The sequence below is a fragment of the Lissotriton helveticus genome, chromosome 3_2 (assembly GCF_964261635.1).
Source record: "Lissotriton helveticus chromosome 3_2, aLisHel1.1, whole genome shotgun sequence".
Taxonomy (NCBI): domain Eukaryota; kingdom Metazoa; phylum Chordata; class Amphibia; order Caudata; family Salamandridae; genus Lissotriton; species Lissotriton helveticus.
This window is the reverse complement of record NC_136062.1, coordinates 138,328,254-138,349,964: the sequence shown is the minus strand read 5'-3', so window position 1 is coordinate 138,349,964 and position 21,711 is coordinate 138,328,254. Positions and strand designations below refer to the sequence as shown.

Below are 21,711 nucleotides of genomic sequence, written 5' to 3'. Positions count from 1 at the left end.
CTGTTTTAATTCCTTCTCACTGTCTTTGATTTCATTCCTTTTTTGCTTTCTGTCTTTCTATTCTTCTTCTTTCTTTCCTTCTTTCTGCTCGACTTTCTATCCTGCTTTTGTTCTTCCCTACTTTCTTTCCTTATTTCAATCTTGCGTTCTTTCTTTCCTTCTTTCTTCTCTCCTTCTTCCTTGCCTTCCTTCTTTTCTTGTTTCGTTTTCTTTCTTTACTGCTCTCTTTTCTTAATTCTTTCTTTTTCAAAGGCAAGAGGCGGACAGTTAATGCCACAACGATTGGCTTTTTTAGGTCTGTTTTAGCCAATACCTTTCAATTTTACTAAAATGATGTGCATGAGGTAATTACTTAAAGGGGTTTACGACTTCACTTCATTTATTTATCTGTGGTTGTCTTTGGTAACGAGTCACCCAAGTTCAGCCAGTGTCTGACTTCATTATAAGTCACTGTAAGCATCTTTAGTCAATGAGCTTTTTTTAGATTGAGAAAGTCCTGGCAGCTTTCCAAACTATAAAGGTTTGCAAAAGCCATGGCAAAACAAAACAAATATTGCAAAAAAGCTGTTGAACGATGCCAGACCTACTGGCCTTGCCAATGCTTTTTTTCTCAGCAGCGAAAGTCTGCACTGCCGCAGCAAAATCGAAAGCCTGTTCAGAGCACAAAGGAACATTTCTCTACTGGGCTAATGCCTGTGCTCTAACTATCTGTACTGTTTCTGCATGTCCCTCGCCTATGTTGCGTAAGGCAAGCTTGCACTGTTGATGTCTTGCTCTGGTGACATGGGGAAGCTTGTGCTTCTGATGTCTACATGGTACAAAAGGGGGTGGTGATGGACGGAGCATCTGAACCAATCAAACACTCACACCCAGTCGAAAGATCTGGGTTTGATCCATCACCGTTCTTTAGCCCACTCTGCCACCCCAGTTCAGACATGGCTATATGCAAATCAGTCTGACCTCTGATGTCAACATAGCATCTGTTCCCTGTGGATAGCTTGCACTGTTGCTGTTATCTTTGGCTCTGTTATTTGTGCGCAAAGAACGTTTTCACTCAGATGCCAATGTGAAATCTTGTTCACTGTTGACATCTGTTGGACTTGGACCTTTTGGCAGGTTCACCCCGAAACTTTTTGCATTCTCCTAGCCTTTTTCTATAACCTGGTGTTGGTGATTTTAGGCCTCTGAGCACTTTAGCACTGTGATCCAGTGTAAAGTGTGTGCGCACTCTGTGTTACATTAGTAAGGTTGGCCTGCCCTACCATAGGAATGCATAAGGTGTGTCAGTGGTAATTCCTGTTATGAGAGGAGCAGTGTGGTCAAGTCTAGTATGTATGAAATGGTGAGAATAAATGCTGAGCAATGGTGTGCGCATATATTATGACTAAGGGAGAAATACCACTTTTAGAAGTTGGCATTTCTGTGCGCTATGTGTCTGTCTGCCTGTTGTGAATTACATGTCTGGCTTGTGAGTAACAGGGGCTGGGAGGTGTGTGTGGCTCCAGGAGGGGCAGAGTGAGTCAGCGCTAGGCTGAATGGGACATCTACATTTTGAGTAGTGGGAGGAGAAGTCCCTGGGCCCTGAATAGGATGGTGCCTGCCCTAGTGAATGCTGGCTACGCCCCCCTGTGGTGTGTCTGATGACGAGCACCCACCTGACAAAGGGGAAGAGGAGCTTTCAAAACAAAGTGCTCCAATTAACCCTTGAACCAGTTGCATCTGGTTCCCCCATGCCCTGCACTTCAGACAAAAGATTTGGTAGTATAAGCTGTGACCCCATGAAATGGTTCTGTTCTTGTTCCTGAATCCTGCTGGGTCGTGCTGCTGCTGGGGCCCAGGGGGAACTGCCATGAGGGCTTGCCTCCCTGGGCCCTGCATTGCCCCATCATCTCTAAGGACCTTCAGGGCTTTGTCTGCTTCTAGCGCCTTGTGAACACTTTATTTTAATTATTCCCCAGGGAAGGGGAGAGTGTGAACTGCGCAGTGCGGAACTGCCCGTCCATTTAGAGGGAATCTGCATGAGGCAGTCCCCAGTGATACTGGCTGAAGCGGGTGCCCACCTCGCATGTTGGTGCACCGAGCGGGTGCCCACCCCGCATTTTGCTTCTAATAATTAGGGGGAGCCCACCCAGCTTTATATTTTAAATTGCGAGGGAGCCTACACTACCCCTCATTGCCGCTACAAGGAGAGGGAGCCGGCAGCCGCAGCACGACCCGGAAGCCAGGCGGGTTGCCTGACTCTGGGCGGAGCAGCGACCGGAAAAAGAAAGTGCGGGAAGGGAGGACGGGAGTCTACCCCGCCTCCAAGAGCTCCAAAATAAAGTCCTGGGTCTCAGGAGGGGGCCCAGGTAAACTGGAGAGGCGGTCGAGGCCGTCGATGGCAGCGCGGGGCTTTCGGGAGTGAAGGGAAGCACTCCGTGCAGGAGAAGCTGCGGCCAGCGTGACGAGAGGTCCAGGGTCTTAGCAGGGGGCCCGGGTGAAGAGCAGAGTCCTGCAGCGAGAGAGCAGCCCAGAGTCACACCGAGGGGGTTTTCTCCGCTCTGGTGGTGCCGTCGAGGCACAGCACCGGTGCGACTCTGAGCGGCCCCGTCTGGCAGCGGGCCGCTACAACGATGGGGGCAAATCTTTCCAAGAGTCCCTGATGGAGGTGGGCCGGGCGCATCATGCATATTGTCCATGCCCGTTCTCCGTGGCCGCAGTGTTGTTAGCAGGCCCAGAGGGGCCAGTACCCATGTTTTTTCATTTGCCCCGTTTGACAGTGGGCAACTGCAACGAGGAGGGCTAATTTTCTTTAAAGAGGCCCAGTGGGGCTGAAGGGGCACAGATGCGCCAGGGCCCCTTTACATGATTTGCAGCTACGCCGCACCAGCCCGAGTGGCTGCAACAATGGCCTGCATTTTGGAAGTCCCTGAGTGGGACGTAGGAGGTACAGTTGTGCCAGGCCTTCTCTGTTCAAGCTGCGCAGCAATTAGTGCTAGCTGCAACGTTTAGGCCAACAGTTCTTTGGAGGCATTTTTAAAGAGAGATAGGAGTGAGATGCACTCCTAAGCCACAGCGCAAAGGCGCATGGGGGTTCTGCTGCATTGGCAGCCGCCCTGACTTTGGGACATAGGGCATTTGAGCCCCTTTGAGAAAGCCAGTTGAGGACTGTGAGGTTTGTAGGGCGCCAGGCCCTAATGTGATATATGTGGTGCTAGGAAATGTGATTCAGGTACTATGATTTACGCACCCTGTTTTATGCCTCTAACTGTGGTTTATGTATGAGGTTATTTGCATAATGTGATTATGCTGGTGAGGTTATTTCCTACTGTGAGTTTTACCCCTAATGTGAGTTATGCTTAGGAGGTTAGGGTCTAATGCGTTTAGACTTATGAGATGATTGCATAATGTGTGGAGTTCCTTTTGTTGTTTGCCTGGTATGTTGTTGTTGTGTGCGTGCGCAAACACTTTACACATGGCCTCTGGGATAAGCCTAACTGCTTGTGCCAAGCTACCAAGAGGGCCAGCGCATAATTCCCTTGCCCTGACTAGAGTGGTGGTTTCTGCCTGGCTTTGGCGCAAGCCTTAGCCAACCAGAAATCATCATTTCTAACAACATCCTTATGGTACCTACTCAATATGTGTGAGGGAAGCCTGCATTCTAGGTGTTCATAGGGAGCATGTTTTCTATGTGTCTTTAGGTAGCTCGCACAGTTGTCGGCATGATTATATCAGTTTGGTGTGAGCGAGGGCAGCTTGCATTTCTAATGCTCTTATGGTAATTTTTCTGTGTGCATTAGGAACTCTTGCATTCCTGATGCTTAGGTGATGACTGTTCCGAGTGTGCAAAGGAAATCCTGCCTTTTAAATACCTGTTCTGTGTGAAGAAGTGAAGGATGAATTTCTGATGCATTTATAATACCTGTTCTATGTGTTAGAGGGAAGAATGCACTTTTCCAACACGTGGTACATCGGTGATGGGAAAGAGAAAGAGAGAGAAAATAACAGAAAGAGAAAGTCTACAGCAAGGAGAGCTTGTTTTGCATGTGGGAAGAGAGCATGCACTGCTGATACGGGTGCCTTACGTGTTCTGTGTGCAAGGAGAGATTGCACCCTGTACTACCACTGTTTTACATTCTGTGCTACTACAGCATTGTGTATACCGCTCTTTCCACTTTGGTGTATGTTTTTCCAAATTCTTGTATCGTGAGCACCCCCTGGATATCCCACCACCGTATAAAATACTTTCACTTTTAGGGTGAAAAGTAATTACTAACCTTTACTTATATAGGCCACAAATGCAACTTTGATAGCAGCACTGCAATCGGCAGAGTTGGCCAGACTGTACGTTCGCTTCAAATTATGGAACTAGAAGAATTGTTATCTATGACAATTATAACTCCCTTTAAGGCAACAAATTTACATTACAAGAATGAAACAAGCACTCAGTAGATTCTGCCACCAGAAATTTGATAAAAATAGACAAAGGCTATCTAATAAAAATTCAGATTCTTTAACAGTTTGATTAACCGCATCACCCTAAGGACATTTCTTGACATTTAACAAATGACAACACAGATCATAAAATGCACTTTAACTACATATTCGCATATGCAGTGGTATTATACAGAAGTAGAGTGGAAATACAAGACCATCTTCTCAATAACCTACAAAAGTCACTAGGATAACCCCTATCCGCGATGATGAACGGCGAAAGCAAAAGAAATGAATAGCATTAATTGGGGAAAACTAATTCATTCATTTCTTTTGCTTTCTCCGTTCATCATAGTGGATGGGGATTATCCTAGTGACTTAATTGGGGCAAACGTTCCAAATTATGAAAGATACTACCAGGCATTTGGATTGCGGTATGCCATGCTATGGTCTGTCATTTGGCGATTTTGTAATGTGACCGAATCGTTAAAAGGGTTTAATAAATCATATTGATTCGCTCTCTAGAAAGCGAAGGTACATAGGGTCTCTTCCAAAGAGCGACCCCTTATGGTATTTATTAAAGGGATTTTTTTTACAAACTTTTTTTATTGATTATGAAGATAAGATACAACAGAATAAAAGAAAGTTTCCCAATCAAAGCCACACTATGCCACCCGCCGCGAATCTCCAGCAATTACAAAGGAACTGGAGAACCTACGGGCACAATCTCTGGCATAGAAGACAAACGATAATACCCCTACCACTTACTCCACATCTTGTGGAATTTTCGAGGACAGCATCTAGCGATATTAATCGGCTCTACCTGTTTGGCACACCAGTCCATGCCAGATCTCCACAGTGCCAGACTAGGGGTTCGTGGCAGCTCCAATATGTCTCTTTTGGCCACAAGCGTTGCCAGACAAACCAGTATTCTAACACCCTTCACACTCCGAAATTCATCCAAAAGACCGAGGAAGGCTAATTTCGGTGTCAGCATGACGGGCTTTTCCAAGTTTCTAGAGAAGGATCGACCATTCTGACTCCAATATCAGAAGATTACAGGAGACTGCCACACCATATGGAGAAATCTGCCCCAGGGGAGAGACATCAGGTGCAGTTAACTTTGGGGAGAAGGCCTGCATGCCAGAGTCTTTGGGGTTTCATTTAGGTGAGGTGCAGATAGTGTAGTTAAACTAATCTGAGCAGTGCGGAAATTACATGTTCCCGGTAAAAGGGGGGGGGGGGGGGAGAGGGGGTATGCATGCCTCCCACCAATCCACATTCTCTAGGTCTCCAACCCACCTCTCCCACTCCACCAGAGCTGATCAAACATCTCGGGCATTACAAACCAGGGAGAGATAAAGCTGGAAAATCCTTCTTTCGACCCAAGTTGTTCCTCAATAACCTAACCTCTAGGGACTAAATGTAGGCAGTTCAGTTAAATGTGTCTGATAATGTCCAAGCGTGTATCTCAGGTACTTGTGAAACTGGGTGTGGGAAAATTTCAAGTGATTCTGTAGGTCGTAAAGGAGTGCATGTGAGAACTATGCTACACGTCCCCCAGTAAAATGACTCCAATCAGGTCCCAGTGTCGAAATCCCTCCAGTCATGCCATGTGTTCTAACCGGCGCCCCCTCCAGCAGCCCCTTCCAACAGCGGGTTTGCTTGGTCAATTTCTTGTACCAGCTAAGGAAACTTGGCTGCCTGCCACACCAGGAAAAGCATTCCAATCACCTCAGAAGGATGGAGGGAATAAGGTCTGCCATAGAGATACTGAATCACTCCATCCAGACCGAGGCGAACCAATTTGAATTGGTAAGCCTGGTCACTCCAACCTACATCAAACAATCATTAATAACCAGGAACTGGGATGCCTAGAAATACAGACTGATATCCAACACTCCCAGGCCAGCATCGTAAACAAAGCAGTGACATTTAGCAAGGGTGATAGGTGGGGGTTGACCCCTCCAAAAGGAAGGGTTGAAGTCTTAGCAGAATCTTGTGGAGGGTAGTATTGCAGGGAGCATAGGAAGCATGGGAGTATTATCATTTTAATAAGTGTGACCTGGCACAGAATATGAAGAGAAAGGGTGGGCCAGGTAGTGAGGTTAGCTTTACTCGCCTAGAGAAGGGGAGTAAGATTAAGACGCCGCGTGAGTTCCGGCACTAAGAACCCCTAAGTACTTGATGCAGAGACAACGGATCGATATGCCAGACTGCCAGTTACACTGTAAGAGTGATTTACCCCGGTTCACCCAAAGCTCCGAGGCATCCTCAAGAGTCGCAGGATTTCTAGTGCCTTTGGGGCTGATGCCGGAGGGTAAGTGAGAAAAAGAAGGACATCATTTGCTTATAGAGTGGTTCTGTCACCAAGAGGATCACCTTCAAGCTCCTCACCCATGCTCACAAAGCACTCCACAAAACCAGACCAGCATACCTCAACGAGCGACTCACCTTCTACACCCCGAACCGCCAGCTGCATGCCGCTGAGCTTGCCCTTGCCACGGTCCCCCGCATCCAATGAGCGACAGCTGGCAGCAGATCATTCTCCTACCTCGCCGTCAAGACATGGAACGCCCTCCCCATCCACCTGCGGCAAACCCAGGACCTGCTGACCTTCAGGAGACTCCTCCACACCAGTCTGTTCGAGCAGTAGCAGCACTCCTCCCCCCCAGTGCCTTGAGACCCTCACGGGTGAGTAGTGTGCTCTATATGCAGTGATTGATTGATTGATTGATTGATTCTGTCCCCCAACGTCTCACTCAATCGCCATCCTCGCAGCTGAGCATCATGAAAGATACTGGCGGGATTCTATAGCCAGCGGGAAGAGGATCGGGGAAAGAGAGGGCAACCCTGCCTAGTCCTGTGTATAACTGGAAACTTACAGGATAGCATATTCTTGATGAGAACATGCGCCAAGGGCCTCAAGTAGAGGAGGCCAACTAATTTATGAAACATGGCACAAAAACACAAGCACTGCAGCCTCAAATCAGTCCACAGCACTGAATCAGTCCACAGCATCAAAGGCTTGTTCGTAGTCCATGAACAGCATAGCTACTACTCACCCATTGTCATGGAGATTAGCCACGTCTGTTTGGACGCGACAAAGGCAAAGTCTCAAGCTATGGTTAGGCATAAAGCCACATTGATCATTGGGTGGAACAGAGTGTTAAGTACTGGTTGCAGTCTGTTTGCCAAGATCTTGGTTAGTATTGATTAGGGAGATAAGACGATATGAGGTAAAGCTGGTCGTTGTATGATCCATCTTGGGAATGACCACGATTGTGGCAAGGTCCAGATCTGAAGAAAAGGAACCATTGTCCCCGCCTCATTATGTTGCCGAAGTAGATGTGGGGTGACAATATCACAAAGCTTGGAGTTGTATTTAAGGGGAAAACCATCCTGGAGTCGTCCTGGGTTTCAGGTGCTGAATTGCAGCGAGGACCTCCTCCTCAGTAATAGGACAGTCCAGAGTTGCCCGCTGGATTTGAGTGAGATGGGAGAGGAGAACATCAGGCAAGAGAGGTTGGGCGATCTTGCGGGGAGGCCTCGGCAGCTGGGCATAAAGCCCTTCATAGTAATCAGCATACACACTCGCAAGTGCCTCTGTGGTGTTAAACGAGGATCTGCTTGAATCGTCAATTGAGGGAATGCACTGGGAACCAGTGTCTCTGATAGCTACTCTATATATAAGAGTGCAGTACTCTTATTGCCGAATTCATAAATAGTTTGAATGGATGCCCGCAAGCATTGATGGGCTTCATGAAAAGCAAGCTGACGCAAAGAAGTTCAGTCTATTTCTTATTGTCAGCCCAGGGACTCAGTCACGTTGGAAGTCACCGTCGGCTCCAGGCGGAGTATGCGGGATTCGAGCTTTGTTTTATGGCTGTCTGTCACTGTCTGCATGTTTAAGGTATGTGTTGGCCAACCCCAGAGTGTGGCCGTGCTTGCCGCCCAAAGGGTACCCGCCTTCTGGACTGTCCTATCGTTGATTTAAAAAAAGGAACGCAGTTCTTTCAACAGGTGGCTGAGAAAGCTGTCATCCGTGAGGTGCCAGGCCTTAAGACGCCCGCATGGGTCTTCTACGCTTAAGTGGAACCCAGAGTCCAAGCAATTGGGAGAGTAGTTAGAGATGCCCAAGGGCAGTACACTAGTAGCTGAGATGGAGGGTAAATCTGTGGTCGGGAGAGGTATGTGGTCAATCCGTGATAGGGCTTTCGTAGAGGCAGAAGTGTGAGTGTGTGTCCGTACTCTAAGATGCCACACCCAACAAATGTCCCATAATCCCAAGGAGTCCATCCAAGACACAAAGGTCTTGGATAGGTCTAGGCAGCTGTGAGGGCGGACCGGTGCATCCATATCCGGGACTGGGGCAGCATTAAACTCATTCCTGATGAGAAGTACCCCACATGGCAGTCCAGCAATCACTGTAAATTCCCTGAATGTTTGCTTGTGCAGAAGTGGGTATATAAATGCTAATAATAATGTAGGGTTTTCCCTCTAGTGTCTCGACTACCCAGGGTATTAGCACTGAGAGTCATGGATGACTTCGGCAATAACCAAAGGGAAATGTTTATGGAGTAGTATCGCTATTCCTCTGGAACCCCTTCTAAAACCTGAGTGATAAGCATAGTCAAACCCCAACCTGCGCAGAAAGGGGCATAGAGTACCCAAGAGATGAGTTTCCCGTAACAGCGAGACACCCGGTTGGTAGCGCCTAGGTAATTTGAGGACCCATGTACATTTAATACGATCTAGGAGACCATTGACATTCCATGAAAGAAGACTAAATTCAGCTATGAGGTAAGCATGGGGGGTCAGAAGATGGCGACTGAGGCCGCCGCAAGAGTTGGAGTGCAGGACATACATGGGCGCAATCTTCACAAAAATAAACAAAACATATAGAACAAAAACCCAGAAACACACCCCAACAACTACCCACGCCCCATTTTCACCGCCGAAGCATCTGTCGCCCAACTTCTTTCAACAAGGTAAGGTAAACATAACGCGGAATTGGAGTGGACCTCCTCCTATGCATGGACCTACTTCTCAGTAGTCAGAACACGGCCCGGCGGGGGAGGGTAGCAGCTCGTCAGCAGTTTGGGAACGTCCAGGCTCCTTGTCCAAGGACTCAGGGAAGCGTTTACGCCTTCCTAGTCTTTCTGTAGTTTTAGGGCGTCGACGCTTCTGGGAACAGGTAGCGGCTGGGACTGGCAGGGCTCAGCTCACCTCAGTGGTATGATCTGGGGGTTAATAGCGTCTAAGGATGTGCTGCTCAGTCACCCACTCCCATGCCTCCTCCGGGGTATTGAAAAAGTGGGAGGGAGACCTATGGTGCCTGTCAGCCATTCCGAGAATAGCCATTACAGAAATGGGGTTACCCAATTGGTCCTGGGTACAGAAAACAATGGTCCTAAACCGTATTTATAAATAAGAGATCAATCACTAATCCTTTGTTCATTTGGTAAATCATTTTTTGAGCATGCTAAAGGAACAAAAGTCTGCTCATGATACTCAATAAATTATTCAAACAAAAAAGAGAAAGCAACAAACCAAATTCTAAAACCACAAGCAATTTATTTTCATGGCAAGTGGTGAAGCAAAAACACTCTACAATAGGTATTACGTTTGTACAGGTTTCTCTAAAGGGAACGTGTAAAAGGAAGAGTGCTCTAGTGTGAAGTGGGGAGGAAAAGGAAAACTATTTAAGGTGGTGACATCAAGAAAATGATACAGTTCTAAAAAGAGGACTGGTTGTGAATCACCGTCCTTTTTGGCCTGGCCACATTTGCAGTTTACGCAGTGTCTAAACACAATTCTCTATATCGGGATATACATTCCTATGTGGCACGTTGGGCATGGAGGATAGGGGTCCAGGCCGTATATTTAAAGGGGCGTTTACGTTTCGACCCGTCTTAGGGCCGTGTGGGTAAGTTAGACCTTGGCCGTGCGGGTCTTCATCAGGACAGACTGGGGCAACCCAGAAGGGGTGACAGGGCTTCAGATTACCCCCTTAGAGATTTGCGTGCAGCGTCGAATCCAATTTCTTAGGGAAGGGCCTGTAGTCGTGTTGTCAACATCGGGTAAATTATCACTGATGCGACATCTTCCGATGTGCCAGAGTGATCAATCTGTGCGGGGGAGGTAGGTCTGACGAGTTGGGACGCTCCTCATCAGGGCTGGGAATCCATTCCAAAGCTTAAGCCGCAGGAAGTCAGCGTCTCATCAGCACAGCGTCTTGCTGAAGAGTGCAAGCGCGTATGCCTCGAGGACGTTTAAGCAACGCGTCTTCCTTTTGCACGTTCCCTTTGGAGCAACCCGTACAAACGTAATACCTATTGTAGAGTGTTTTTGCTTCACCACTTGCCATGAAAATAAATTGCTTGTTGTTTTAGAATTTGGTTTGTTGTTTTCTCTTTTTTGTTTGAATAATTTATTGAGTATCATGAGCAGACTTTTGTTCCTTTAGCATGCTCAAAAAATTATTTACCAAATGAACAAAGGTTTACTGATTGACCTCTTATTTATAAATAAGGTTTAGGACCATTGTTTACTGTACCATTCCGGGAATAGCAGCATATACTGGAGAGACATCGGCCAGTTTCTGCTTCACAGCATCAAAGGATTTGCATTGTTTCTGGATAGATTTTTTGTAGTCCGGGAAGATCAATATGTGGGTGGATTGAAAGTGGAGTTTGCCATGAATACAGCAGTGTGTTGTTAGTACTGATAGTATCCAATTAACTGACACCTTTATGATCATGTACAAGACCGCGAACAGTGCATTTGCTTAACAGGAGAATGTACATATTTTAAACCTTTTAAAAAAAACATCAGTAGGGTAAGATAATGTAGGTCTAACAAGCTCCAAAAATTAAATCAAATAAACGTGTCTGACTACTGACCTGTTTTCCTCAGGACTGGCATACGCTGCGCTCCCATTAATTTGTGAGGGTTTATGGGAAGTGACGTCACTGTCTCTGCTCTCAGTCTCTCTGTTGTGCTGTCTCTCCCACAGCCGAGCAGCGTTGCAAATGGCTATCCGCTTCTTTTCCTGTAAACAGATCACAGTGGCTAAGCATCAGCTATAGGTTGCAGTGCAAACACGTGTCCTGTAAAAAGACACACACGGGAACCTGTGAACAGACAGCACTGCTTCTTTTCTGAGGACGAGGAAGAAGGCCCTGAACGTGACAATCCAGTGGCGGTGAACATTAAAATACAATCAAAAGTACATACACGAGTGATTAAGGGAGTGAGTCCTGGATCCCACTGTGATTAATAAACAAATAATCCTCATTATGAGGAATAACAATATTATGATGCAGATGCAGAATTACATGATGCTCTCACAAACGCTGTACTGCTCCGCTAATATGTTATAAAAACAAGGACCACAGCATTTAGCTGAACCAACAGCAATGATATAAAAAAGACTATAACATACGTGCATCAGTACTTTAGCTAATTGAATTTTGGACGATACTCACTACTGAAGACATATGGAGAAAACTCCCAGCTCCCCACTAGTACGTGCACAGACAATAGGAGCAATTACAACAAAGAAATCCGCATAAAGCCAAGGGAGATGTCATCAAATGCCAAGGAACCGTGCCAGAATGCTCTAACTGCTGAGTTCCTTAGTAAAGAAATGTATAAGCTTTTGTTTTAGCCGGTCACCACCTCCCATCTCCTGTATCTAGAAAAGCATCCACAAATAGGTCCCCATGTAGTCTCATCAATAGAGAAACTATGCGAGGGGCATTACATGCCACCAAAACACCAATGGCATGATACATCATTGGGCAGGTGGCAAATGGTGGCCCAAATTTTAGACTGACCAGTTGCCACTGGCCAAATACTTTTTTCCGAGAATTCATCTACGAATCAGTCGCACTGAAGTATCGATATTCGCAGGAGGCTGCAACATCTCCTGTATCACGAATACTAATGGGGCAGGGGCATGCTGCAACACAGAGAAGGGTGCCTGCAACGGACAGCAGACCTCCCTCACTACATGCAAAGTCCTCCAATGGGAACATTTCTTTAACGCACCCTGTGCCCCTCGACACAATGGCAGTCGTACATCATTAACACATTCCAGTGCGACTCAATTAGGAAAGGGCTGGCCCTTTAAACCCCCTCCTCTTTGCGATTCGTAATAGGTCACAGAAACAATTTTTGCAAGTCTAAAAGGTTTTTTCACCCCGTAAAATGTTTATTGCACAAAGATGTTTTGTGCTTGTAAACCCTGTGATTTTGAAAATCGTAGACTCTCTAACTACAAACGTTCTCCAATGGGACCCCGGACTTAAAAAACAAACTCTTATTTATACTAATAATGAGAAGCACCACAGAAACAGTAACTATCGAGATTGTTGACAATACTCTAGGTTTGTATGTTAAGTTAAGTATGCTAATATCAGAAAGAGTACGATTCCACAAGCAAACAAGGACAATCCAATAAAAAAGGTTTAGCAGCATGTAGGACTCAATAGAGCAAATTTTATAATCCCAGAATGTACAGGGCCCGTGCCTCGCTGCAGAATAATCAAATCAGAGCCAAAGGGGACTTATGCTCTAGATTAAGGGCCTGATGTAGTAGTTGCACATACTTCAGTGCATTCTAAAAATGTTGGACAGAGCATGCAACACTTTATTGCATGTGTAACATCAATCCGTGCCATACTTCTGCACTAAGTCTAGTATGGGCCACCAGCAAGCCACAACTGCTTCCTCAGCTGTCAGAGGGAAGGTTGCTCTAGCATAAGTGCCTTACAAGTAGGACACCGGTTTTGATGTTAAAGCATGCCTCATGAGGGTGTGAGGGAAGAGACCCCAAGATGGGTGGACTGTACTTACATTTTCCTGAGGATGCAACAGCTCCTTCGAAGAAAGTAGAGGGCATATGAGGAAGTACACAACCAGGGTACTGCCGCCATCAAGGTGAGATATCACAGACCATACAACTCGGAAACAGTGAGCAAGGCTGGCCTCTTTCTATTACGGAGCTGTGGTGTCTGAAATAAAAGCACTGACTCAGACAAATCTAAGGTTAAATGAGCTCACGTTATGCAATGCAGGCGGGGGTCTCATCCATAGGTGCGCAAGGGTGTTGCCCCCCATGTGCGATGCAAGCCATCACATCCAATATTTTTTATTCTACAGTAGTGTTTCCTTATGTCGTGCTATTTTCAATTGAATTCACGAAAAGCCGCCATGCCGGATGGTGTATATGTGGGCTGGTCCAAGCATGATGATTTTCAACAACCCTGCCCGTCGCAGTGAAAGGATGGGAGCCTGTCAATTTGATTGTTTTGTTTGCCACGGCCAACTCGACATGAGAAATTCAGCTCTTCCCAACCCGCACTGTCAGTGAGCCACAGGCAACACAAACGCAGCCGCCCAGGCTCTGCCTGCTCCAAACAATACGATTGCTGCTCCTGTCATGGTGTTTACTAATCCCCAGAGAAGTTTTAAGGCATGGGCAAAGTGTGCTCTGGCCCAGGGTCCCAGCCTTGCAGCCAGCTCTGTTCTGCAGAGAGCTTTGCCCTCATGACTGAATAATTCTTAAACACATAGTTTTAAATACAGTTTTATTTTAATTTTTTTTAATGTGGGAGATGTGGGAGAGTCCATTGCAGACATTTTGCACAGAAATGTTGTGTTTATGTTTCATGCAACATCCATAAAAAAGTTTCTTTTAGATTAAAACAGGAACTGACATATGAGAAATGGGAGGGTGTCACAGAGATTATTTGCAGTAATATTAGTGAGCTGCTGCTGTGTTACAATATTGAAAACACACATCACTATCCCTGAATATTAAATGTGAACACATTTGGAATTTGGACGAGTGTGCCTGTGCACTCACCCCGCCAAAGAGGGCATGAAAGAGCTGTAACTGGATCATAAATCCATATCTGTTCCAAACAGGGGCCCACAAAATACGTTTGGCCCGAGGCCCCCAAAATCCTTAAAATATCCCTGCTAATACCAACAACATGAAAGCAGCATCAGGATTGACTGAGATGATGGGAGACATTGTGCGCAAGCCGCGAGGATGTGGAGTTGAGAGCTGCTTGGTCACTGAGAGAGCACCTCCTGAAGAGTATCTGGCGAGTCCAGCAGCGACTGCATTGAGCGCGAGCTGGTGTGCGTGCAGGTAAATATCATGATCATTATAAGTTCAAAATGATTAAACTTGCATATGGGCTTAAGCCAGATATCCTTCATGGTTTCATTGAATACATTTATTTTAGGTGCATTGCCTTTAATATTGCAGCGTTATCCAGAATTGCCACATAAAGTGTAGCCTGTTCAGCCATCGTTATTTATTGCTAGTCCATTTTGAACAGCGCTCCCAAATAGGATTTTTGCCCTTTCCTTGATGCCATATTGGCCATGGGAGGGGGACACTGGCATCTTAGCTTAACAGTCCGACCTGGGCTGAAAGGAAATGATGATAATTCATGAAAGACATATGTCCGTGAAAGCCAGAGACGTGGCAGACTGACTTCTAATAAGGCGAAATCTAGGGCTGAGGAGTTGTCAGGAGCATGGCAGGCTTACTTTGGAAAGATCTGTAGAGGTGGAGACAAGTCAATAACAGAGCAAGCTCACTTCCACAAGGATAGTTTGGCTGGGAGTCAGTCACCCCAGCTTTGCTTTTAAAGGCTAAAGAGTAAGTATGATCATAAAGGCTAAAGAGTAAGTAAGATCAAAGCTAAGCCAGTCAAGTATTAGATCCAATACAATGAGAAGCCTTCAGGGCCCTTGAATAGTCTCTTCTCCTGTCTGACATAACTGCAGCTGAGATACCACCCTTTCAAACTCACAAGAATGCTGATAATTTCTTGAATTTCCCCATAGGGCACTACTTTGTCTATTGTTAAAATTGAATGTATATATTTAAAGAGAATTTAATGAATCCAAAAGATCGTGTTGTATTTCTTTCCTGTTGTGGGTGACCACGATTCACAAGAACATTTTTACTTACCCTATAAGCATATGATCATGGTATGTAGTGCTGTAGATTCACATGCTGTGCATACTCCTGTCACTGTTGGGCTCAAAGGTGCAACTTGTTTTTGTTTGAAGAAGTCTTTCCGAGTTACAAGGAGTGGAGACTCCACAAAGTGTAGACAATGCACATGTGAATCAGCACCATAGTCAGATTGCTCTTCTTCCCGGAGGGAGAGGATGTCGATGGAGCATATAGGTACTGTAGAGATGACCATGAGAAATAAAGAATTAAAGGTAAGAGTACTTGCAACTTACCTCGGGTGACCATTGAGGAGAGTGGGTGCATATGAATCTACAGTACTACATGCCACGACAGATGGTTACAGGGTACCATTTTCCGTTCATGCAATGTGTAGCTGTAGATACATTTGCTGTGTATAGACTGTATAGCAGTCCTCCACAAAAAGCAGTGGCTTAACCTGAGGATGTTGGTTGCAGAAGATTGAAACAGTGTGCATAAGACAGCCTGGCCAACTGTAGCTTGTTGTCTAGCCAGGACATCCACAAAATAATGTTTAGTAAAAATTTGAGGAGCAGACCAAGTAGCTGCCTTACATATATCAGCTATTGGTGTATTCCCCAAGAAAGAAATTGAAGCACCTTTTTTGCGAGTGGAATAGGGTTTCGGGGGACAGGTAAGGGTCTTTTAGCTTTGGCATAACAAGTTTGAATACACATGACAAGCCAACGAGTAATTCTTGCTTTGTAAATGGCTAGCCCATTGTGTGGCTCAGAGTAGGCCTAAAAAAGTTGTTGTGTCTTACGAAACAGTTTTGTTCTATCCACATTATATATTAATGCTATTATGACATCTTAGGTATGCACGGTGCGTTCTGCTACAGACTATGGAGGTGGAAAGAAAACTGGCAACTCAATGGTTTGATTGAAATGCAAAGTGGAAACAACCTTAGGGAGAAATTTGGGGCTGGTTTTGAGGACCACCCTATCGGGATGAACTTGGAAGAACGGCTCCTGTAAGGTGAGCGTGCATCTCACTGATTCGACTAAGGGAAGTAAATGCTACAAATGAGGCTACCTTCCATGATAGAAATTTAAACAGGCAAGGGTAGAAAAAAGTGCCCATGAGCCTAGGACGATGTTGAGATTCCATACCGGAGAAGGGGATTTCAAGGAGGTATAACCCACTTAAATCCTTCAATAAAGGCCTTAATGACCAGTATCCTGAAGAGGGAAGTGTGCTGCCTATTTTGTAGGTAAGCAAACTCAACAGCCAAATGTAACTGAATGAAGGTTTAGGCAAGGCATGACTTTTGAGGGTGAAGGATGTAATAGACAATGTCTTGTACTGATGGTGTGAGAGGATAAATATGTTTTGGAATGCAGCAGTGCAAAAAAACACTTCCATTTGGCCAAGCAGAAGGCCTGGTAGCAGGTCTGCGACCTTCATGAAGAATGGACATAAATTCTTCTGATATTTTGAGATAACCATGACCTCAGGAGCCAAATCAGAAGATTGAGCTGCTGAGGATCAGGGTGCGGGAGTGCCCCTTGGTTTTGCGTGAAAAGGTCTGGCCTGTTGGGAAGCTTCTTGTGAGGAGCCAGGGAGAGTTCCAGCAGAGTCGAGTACCAAAGCTGTTGCACCCAGGTTGGGGCTTCCATAATGAGGGTGAGTGAAGTCTGCCTCAGCTTGCGAACTACAAATAGCAGGAACGGGAGAGGCGGAAAAGCATAGGCAAATAACTGTGACCTGTTCATCTGTAGTGCATTGCCCATGAACCATGGGTGTTAATCTGGCAGCAAAGTTTGGGCACTTTGCATTTTCAGCGGAGGGAAACTAATCTATGTGAGGAACCCCACCACTGTAAGCAAATGAGTAGGGTCTGGGAGTGAAGTTCCCACTCGTAGACTTGTTAATACGTCCTGTTGAGCAAGTCAGCCAAGTCATTATCCAGACCCTGAATGTACTGTATGACCAACTGCATCTTGTGATGAATAGCCCACTTCCAGATGTGTTGGGCTAGAGCAGACAACTGAAGGTGAGTGCATGTCATCTTGCTTTTGTAGGAAAAACATGACCTTGGTTTTACCTGTACGGACTAGCACATACTTGTTGTGAATGAGTAGAAGAAATGTTTGAAGAGCAAATTGAATAGCCAGCAATTCTAGGTGGTTGATGTAGAGACCCTGAGGAGCAGGCATCCACAATCCCCAGATTTTGAGATCTCTGAGATGCGCTCCCCTTTTGGTGAGAGAGGCATCTGTAGTGATGGTCTCTTACAAAACTGGCCCTATAACAAGTTGATGGCAGTCCACCACTGCAAAGAGCGATGTGTACGGCCCTAAATCAAAACTAGATCCTCACACAGACCCTTTGTCTGAGACCACTGTGCAGCTAGGCACTGCTGTGCCAGCGTGCATGGTTAACCAACAGTATGCAGAAAGCGAACAGACCAAGCAGGCACAATACCTTCCGGACTGGAACAGCCGCTCCATTCTGATAAATTGGAATCATAGCCTGGATGTCTAGAATCCTCTGTGGAGGCGGAAAGGCACGATTCACAGCATTGCCCCTACGAACAGGCTGCGCTGAGAGGGCACCAGGTGAGATTTGGGTACGTTTATCAAAAAACCCAAGTCAAACAACAGACGTGTTGCTACTTGCAGATGAAGCAGCACAATCTATGGTGACTTTGCTTTAATCAGCCAGTCATCCAGATAGGGAAAAACAGGAATCCCCGAACTCCTGAGATGCGCTGCTACCACCGCCATCACCTTTGTAAAGACTCGTGGAGCGGATGTAAGACCGAACTGGAGCACCGCAAACGGGAAGTGGTGATATCCCACAGTAAAATAGTTACTTCTGATACAATTTCAGGCTGGGAATGTGAAAATACACATCTTGAAAACCGATCCACACCATCCACTCTTTCCACTGCAGTGCCAGAAGAACCTGAGCCAGGGTCAACATCTTGACCCTTGAGGTACAAAGTAAAGATACTGAGGTCTAGGATCGGCCTCAATCGCCCATCCTTTTTGTGGATGAGGAAGTATCAGGAGTAGCATCCTTGACCTCTTTCCTGCTCCGGAACTGTAGCAAAGACTGGACCTCCTGATACAGAAGACTCAGGTTTTTCCTCTAAGCACCAGCCCTGGCAAGGGGGGAGGGGGGGGAACTCCCGGAAAGGAAGAGCATACCTATTTTGTATGAGATCCAAAACCCAGAGATCTAATGTAACAGATCACCAATTTCATAGAAAATGGGACACCCGACATCCCATGGGACTAACATGCTCTAGAATGGAGGATCTAGAGCTGCTGCCTTGTGGTATCAGTTGGGGGAATGGGAGAGGAGGAGACTTGCTGCTGAACTGTGCCTCGAAGGCAGCCTCTATCTTTTCCTCTGTACGACCTAGACAGAGGGTTCTCCTGTTGCTGCTGCTTCTGCCCCGAAAGGAAAGAGTCTTGCCAAACGCCCGAAATCTGCGGTACCCAAAACCTCTGGGCTGGGACTGGAGACCCAACGATCTCGCAGTGGCTCTTCTATCTTTACAGAGCTGTAGCGCCGAGTCTGCTATGGTACCAAAGAGACGAGACCATCAAAAGGCAAGTCCAATAGGGTGGCCTGTACATTAGATGAAAACCCAGACTACCTTACCCAGGCATGCCTCCTGGTAGCCACTGAGGAGCCCATAACTCAAGGAACAGAGTCTGCAGTATCAAACCCTGACTGTATGACTTGATGGGCTGCAGCTTCAGTGTCCGACAGAACATACGCAAAATGGCCCTGAACGTCCTCTGGCAGCTTAGGGATCACCTCCTTTGCAGAATCCATCAGAGCGTGGATATCGTGACCCAACAGACACGTCGCATTCGTGGATTTCAGAGTCACACTGGCTGAAGAAAACCCCTTTTTAGCCATTTGCTCCATCCTCTTATATTCTCTATCTCCCGGCGTGGATGGGAAGAACCTTTAGAGTGCTTAGTAGAGCATGATGACTGGACTACTAAGCTCTGAGGAGATGGGTGTGTTCAAAGGAAAGCTGGATCTCCAGGCGCTACCTTATATCTCCTTGCAACTGATCTGGACACAGCAGTGGCAGTCATTGGATTCTGCCATACCTCTATAATGTTCTCAGTCAAAGTCTCAATAAAGGGAAGCAGAGGTTCCGATACAGAAGAAGGTAAATGAAGAACGTCTGTTAAAATATTGAACTTAAGCTCTGCAGTAGGTAACGGCAAGTCCAGCAGATCAGTTGCCTTTCGTATTATAGAATGGTAAGAGGAGACCTCCTGCGATGGAAGGCCTCTCAGTGAAGAGAGCTCCCACTCTGAAGATGTGTCCAAACCACTAGCCTCCTGCAGTCCCTCAAATTCCTGCAGGGGGTCAATAATTTCCCCCTCTTTAGCCTCTGCCTGCTGCTCCTGATATTCTTCTTCCTCCAGCAGTCTCTGTGCCTTCCTTCTGGATCTCATCCTAGGTACCGGCATCGGTGGGCCGGCAACTTCGGGACCAGCGTCGATGGAGGCTCCACAGGATTAGCTGAAGGCGCCGGGTGAGGCCGAGTTGGCGGCAGAGCATGAGCCAGACTGCGCAGGAGAGGACTCCAACTACACTCTTCCCTCGAGGGATTGTACCGGCGTTGAGAACTGCGGCGTCGGGAGAGGCCAATTCTCCTATGTCATCAGCATAAAAGGCATGAATGCGCCTGTGCAAAATGAGGTGGCAAACCTCCAAGCTTGTAAGAAAGCGGCCCCATGGGGACCACAGGTGCACCAGCAGGGTTAACCGACCTGGCAAACATGACGAACATCGCATTCAAGCAAAGCTTAGGATCCGCACCTGGAGCAGGAAAGAGTGGGTATGGATCCGGTACTGGCGGTTCAGAGACAGCTCGAGGAGGCTGTCTGACTGGCTCCTGTTGCAGCGCCACTGGAGCTGGGGATGGAGAGGCCGGAGGTGAATGCGCTGCTTCTCTGGGCGCTGGAGAGACTCTTGGAGCCGGAGAGTGGGCCAGAGTCACCTGAGGTGTAGAGGGAAGGTGAGGCCTCATCCTTGCGGTGACGCCGGAGTACCGGGGACCCCGACTTCTGTGATTTATCCTTAGACGAACGACGTCTGTATCCATGATGCTGCTGCTTCTTTTGCTTCCTCGACAACTTAGAGGTTGGACTTGGATCTTGTCCTTCTCCGGCCCCTTTTCTTTTTCTTCGCCCTGGCCATAAACAGCTTGGCCTCCCTCTCATCCAGGGCCTTCGGATTCATGCACCTGCATATCGAACATCCCTCGACGTCATGGTCCGATGAGACTAGGGTTGCCCCTGTGTGTTGAAAACGTTTACAGTACAGCCGCCTAGCTGTGAGGGCTTTATTGCCTTGACATTGACTAATATTTAGAATATTCAAAAAGGGGGGTGGTGATGGACAGAGTATCTGAATTAAGCAGAACACTCCTACCCAGTCAAAAGATCAGGGCTTGATCCATCACAGTTTTTTAGCTCACTGCACCATCCCAGTTCAGAACCTGGCTACATGCAAATTAGTCTGTCCCTGGCCCAGTGCATCATGGGAACAGGGCAGACCAAACTACCAAGCCAATTCTTTACTGGAAAGGAAACAAGCTTCCGGGGACCGGTTTCTGGCATTACAGCCATCTTCGGCCCGGCTTGCTTGAATCCTGATGGTGCAGTGAGCAAGGGACTCACATCTGAGCATACCCTTCCACACTTGTGGTGGACAAAACTATTCAAAAAGGGGGGTGGTGATGGACAGAGTATCTGAATTAAGCAGAACACTCCTACCCAGTCAAAAGATCAGGGCTTGATCCATCACCGTTTTTTAGCTCACTGCACCATCCCATTTCAGAGCCTGGCTACATGCAAATTAGTCTGTCCCTGGCCCAGTGCATCATGGGAACAGGGCAGACCAAACTACCAAGCCAATTCTTTACTGGAAAGGAAACAAGCTTCCGGGGACCGGTTGCTGGCATTACAGCCGTCTTCGGCCCGGCTTGCTTGAATCCTGATGGTGCAGTGAGCAAGGGACTCACATCTGAGCATACCCTTCCACACTTGTGGTGGCCAAAACTATTCAAAAAGGGGGGTGGTGATGGACAGAATATCTGAATTAAGCAGAACACTCCTACCCAGTCAAAAGATCAGGGCTTGATCCATCACCGTTTTTTAGCTCACTGCACCATCCCAGTTCAGAACCTGGCTACATGCAAATTAGTCTGTCCCTGGCCCAGTGCATCATGGGAACAGGGCAGACCAAACTACCAAGCCAATTCTTTACTGGAAAGGAAACAAGCATCC

The 21,711-nt window shown here is 46.8% G+C and overlaps 1 protein-coding gene across 3 annotated transcripts in view; it reads right to left on the bottom strand.

Annotated features, from left to right (window-relative positions):
* LRRC49 (leucine rich repeat containing 49) overlaps positions 1-21,711 on the bottom strand; it is a 1,030,711-nt gene that overhangs the window by 278,597 nt on the left and 730,403 nt on the right. For all 3 annotated transcript variants that reach the window (XM_078684608.1, XM_078684609.1, XM_078684610.1), the window contains one exon: positions 11,319-11,467. In XM_078684608.1, the coding sequence (XP_078540734.1) occupies positions 11,319-11,467 (149 nt within the window). The remainder of the gene's footprint in view (positions 1-11,318; positions 11,468-21,711) is intronic.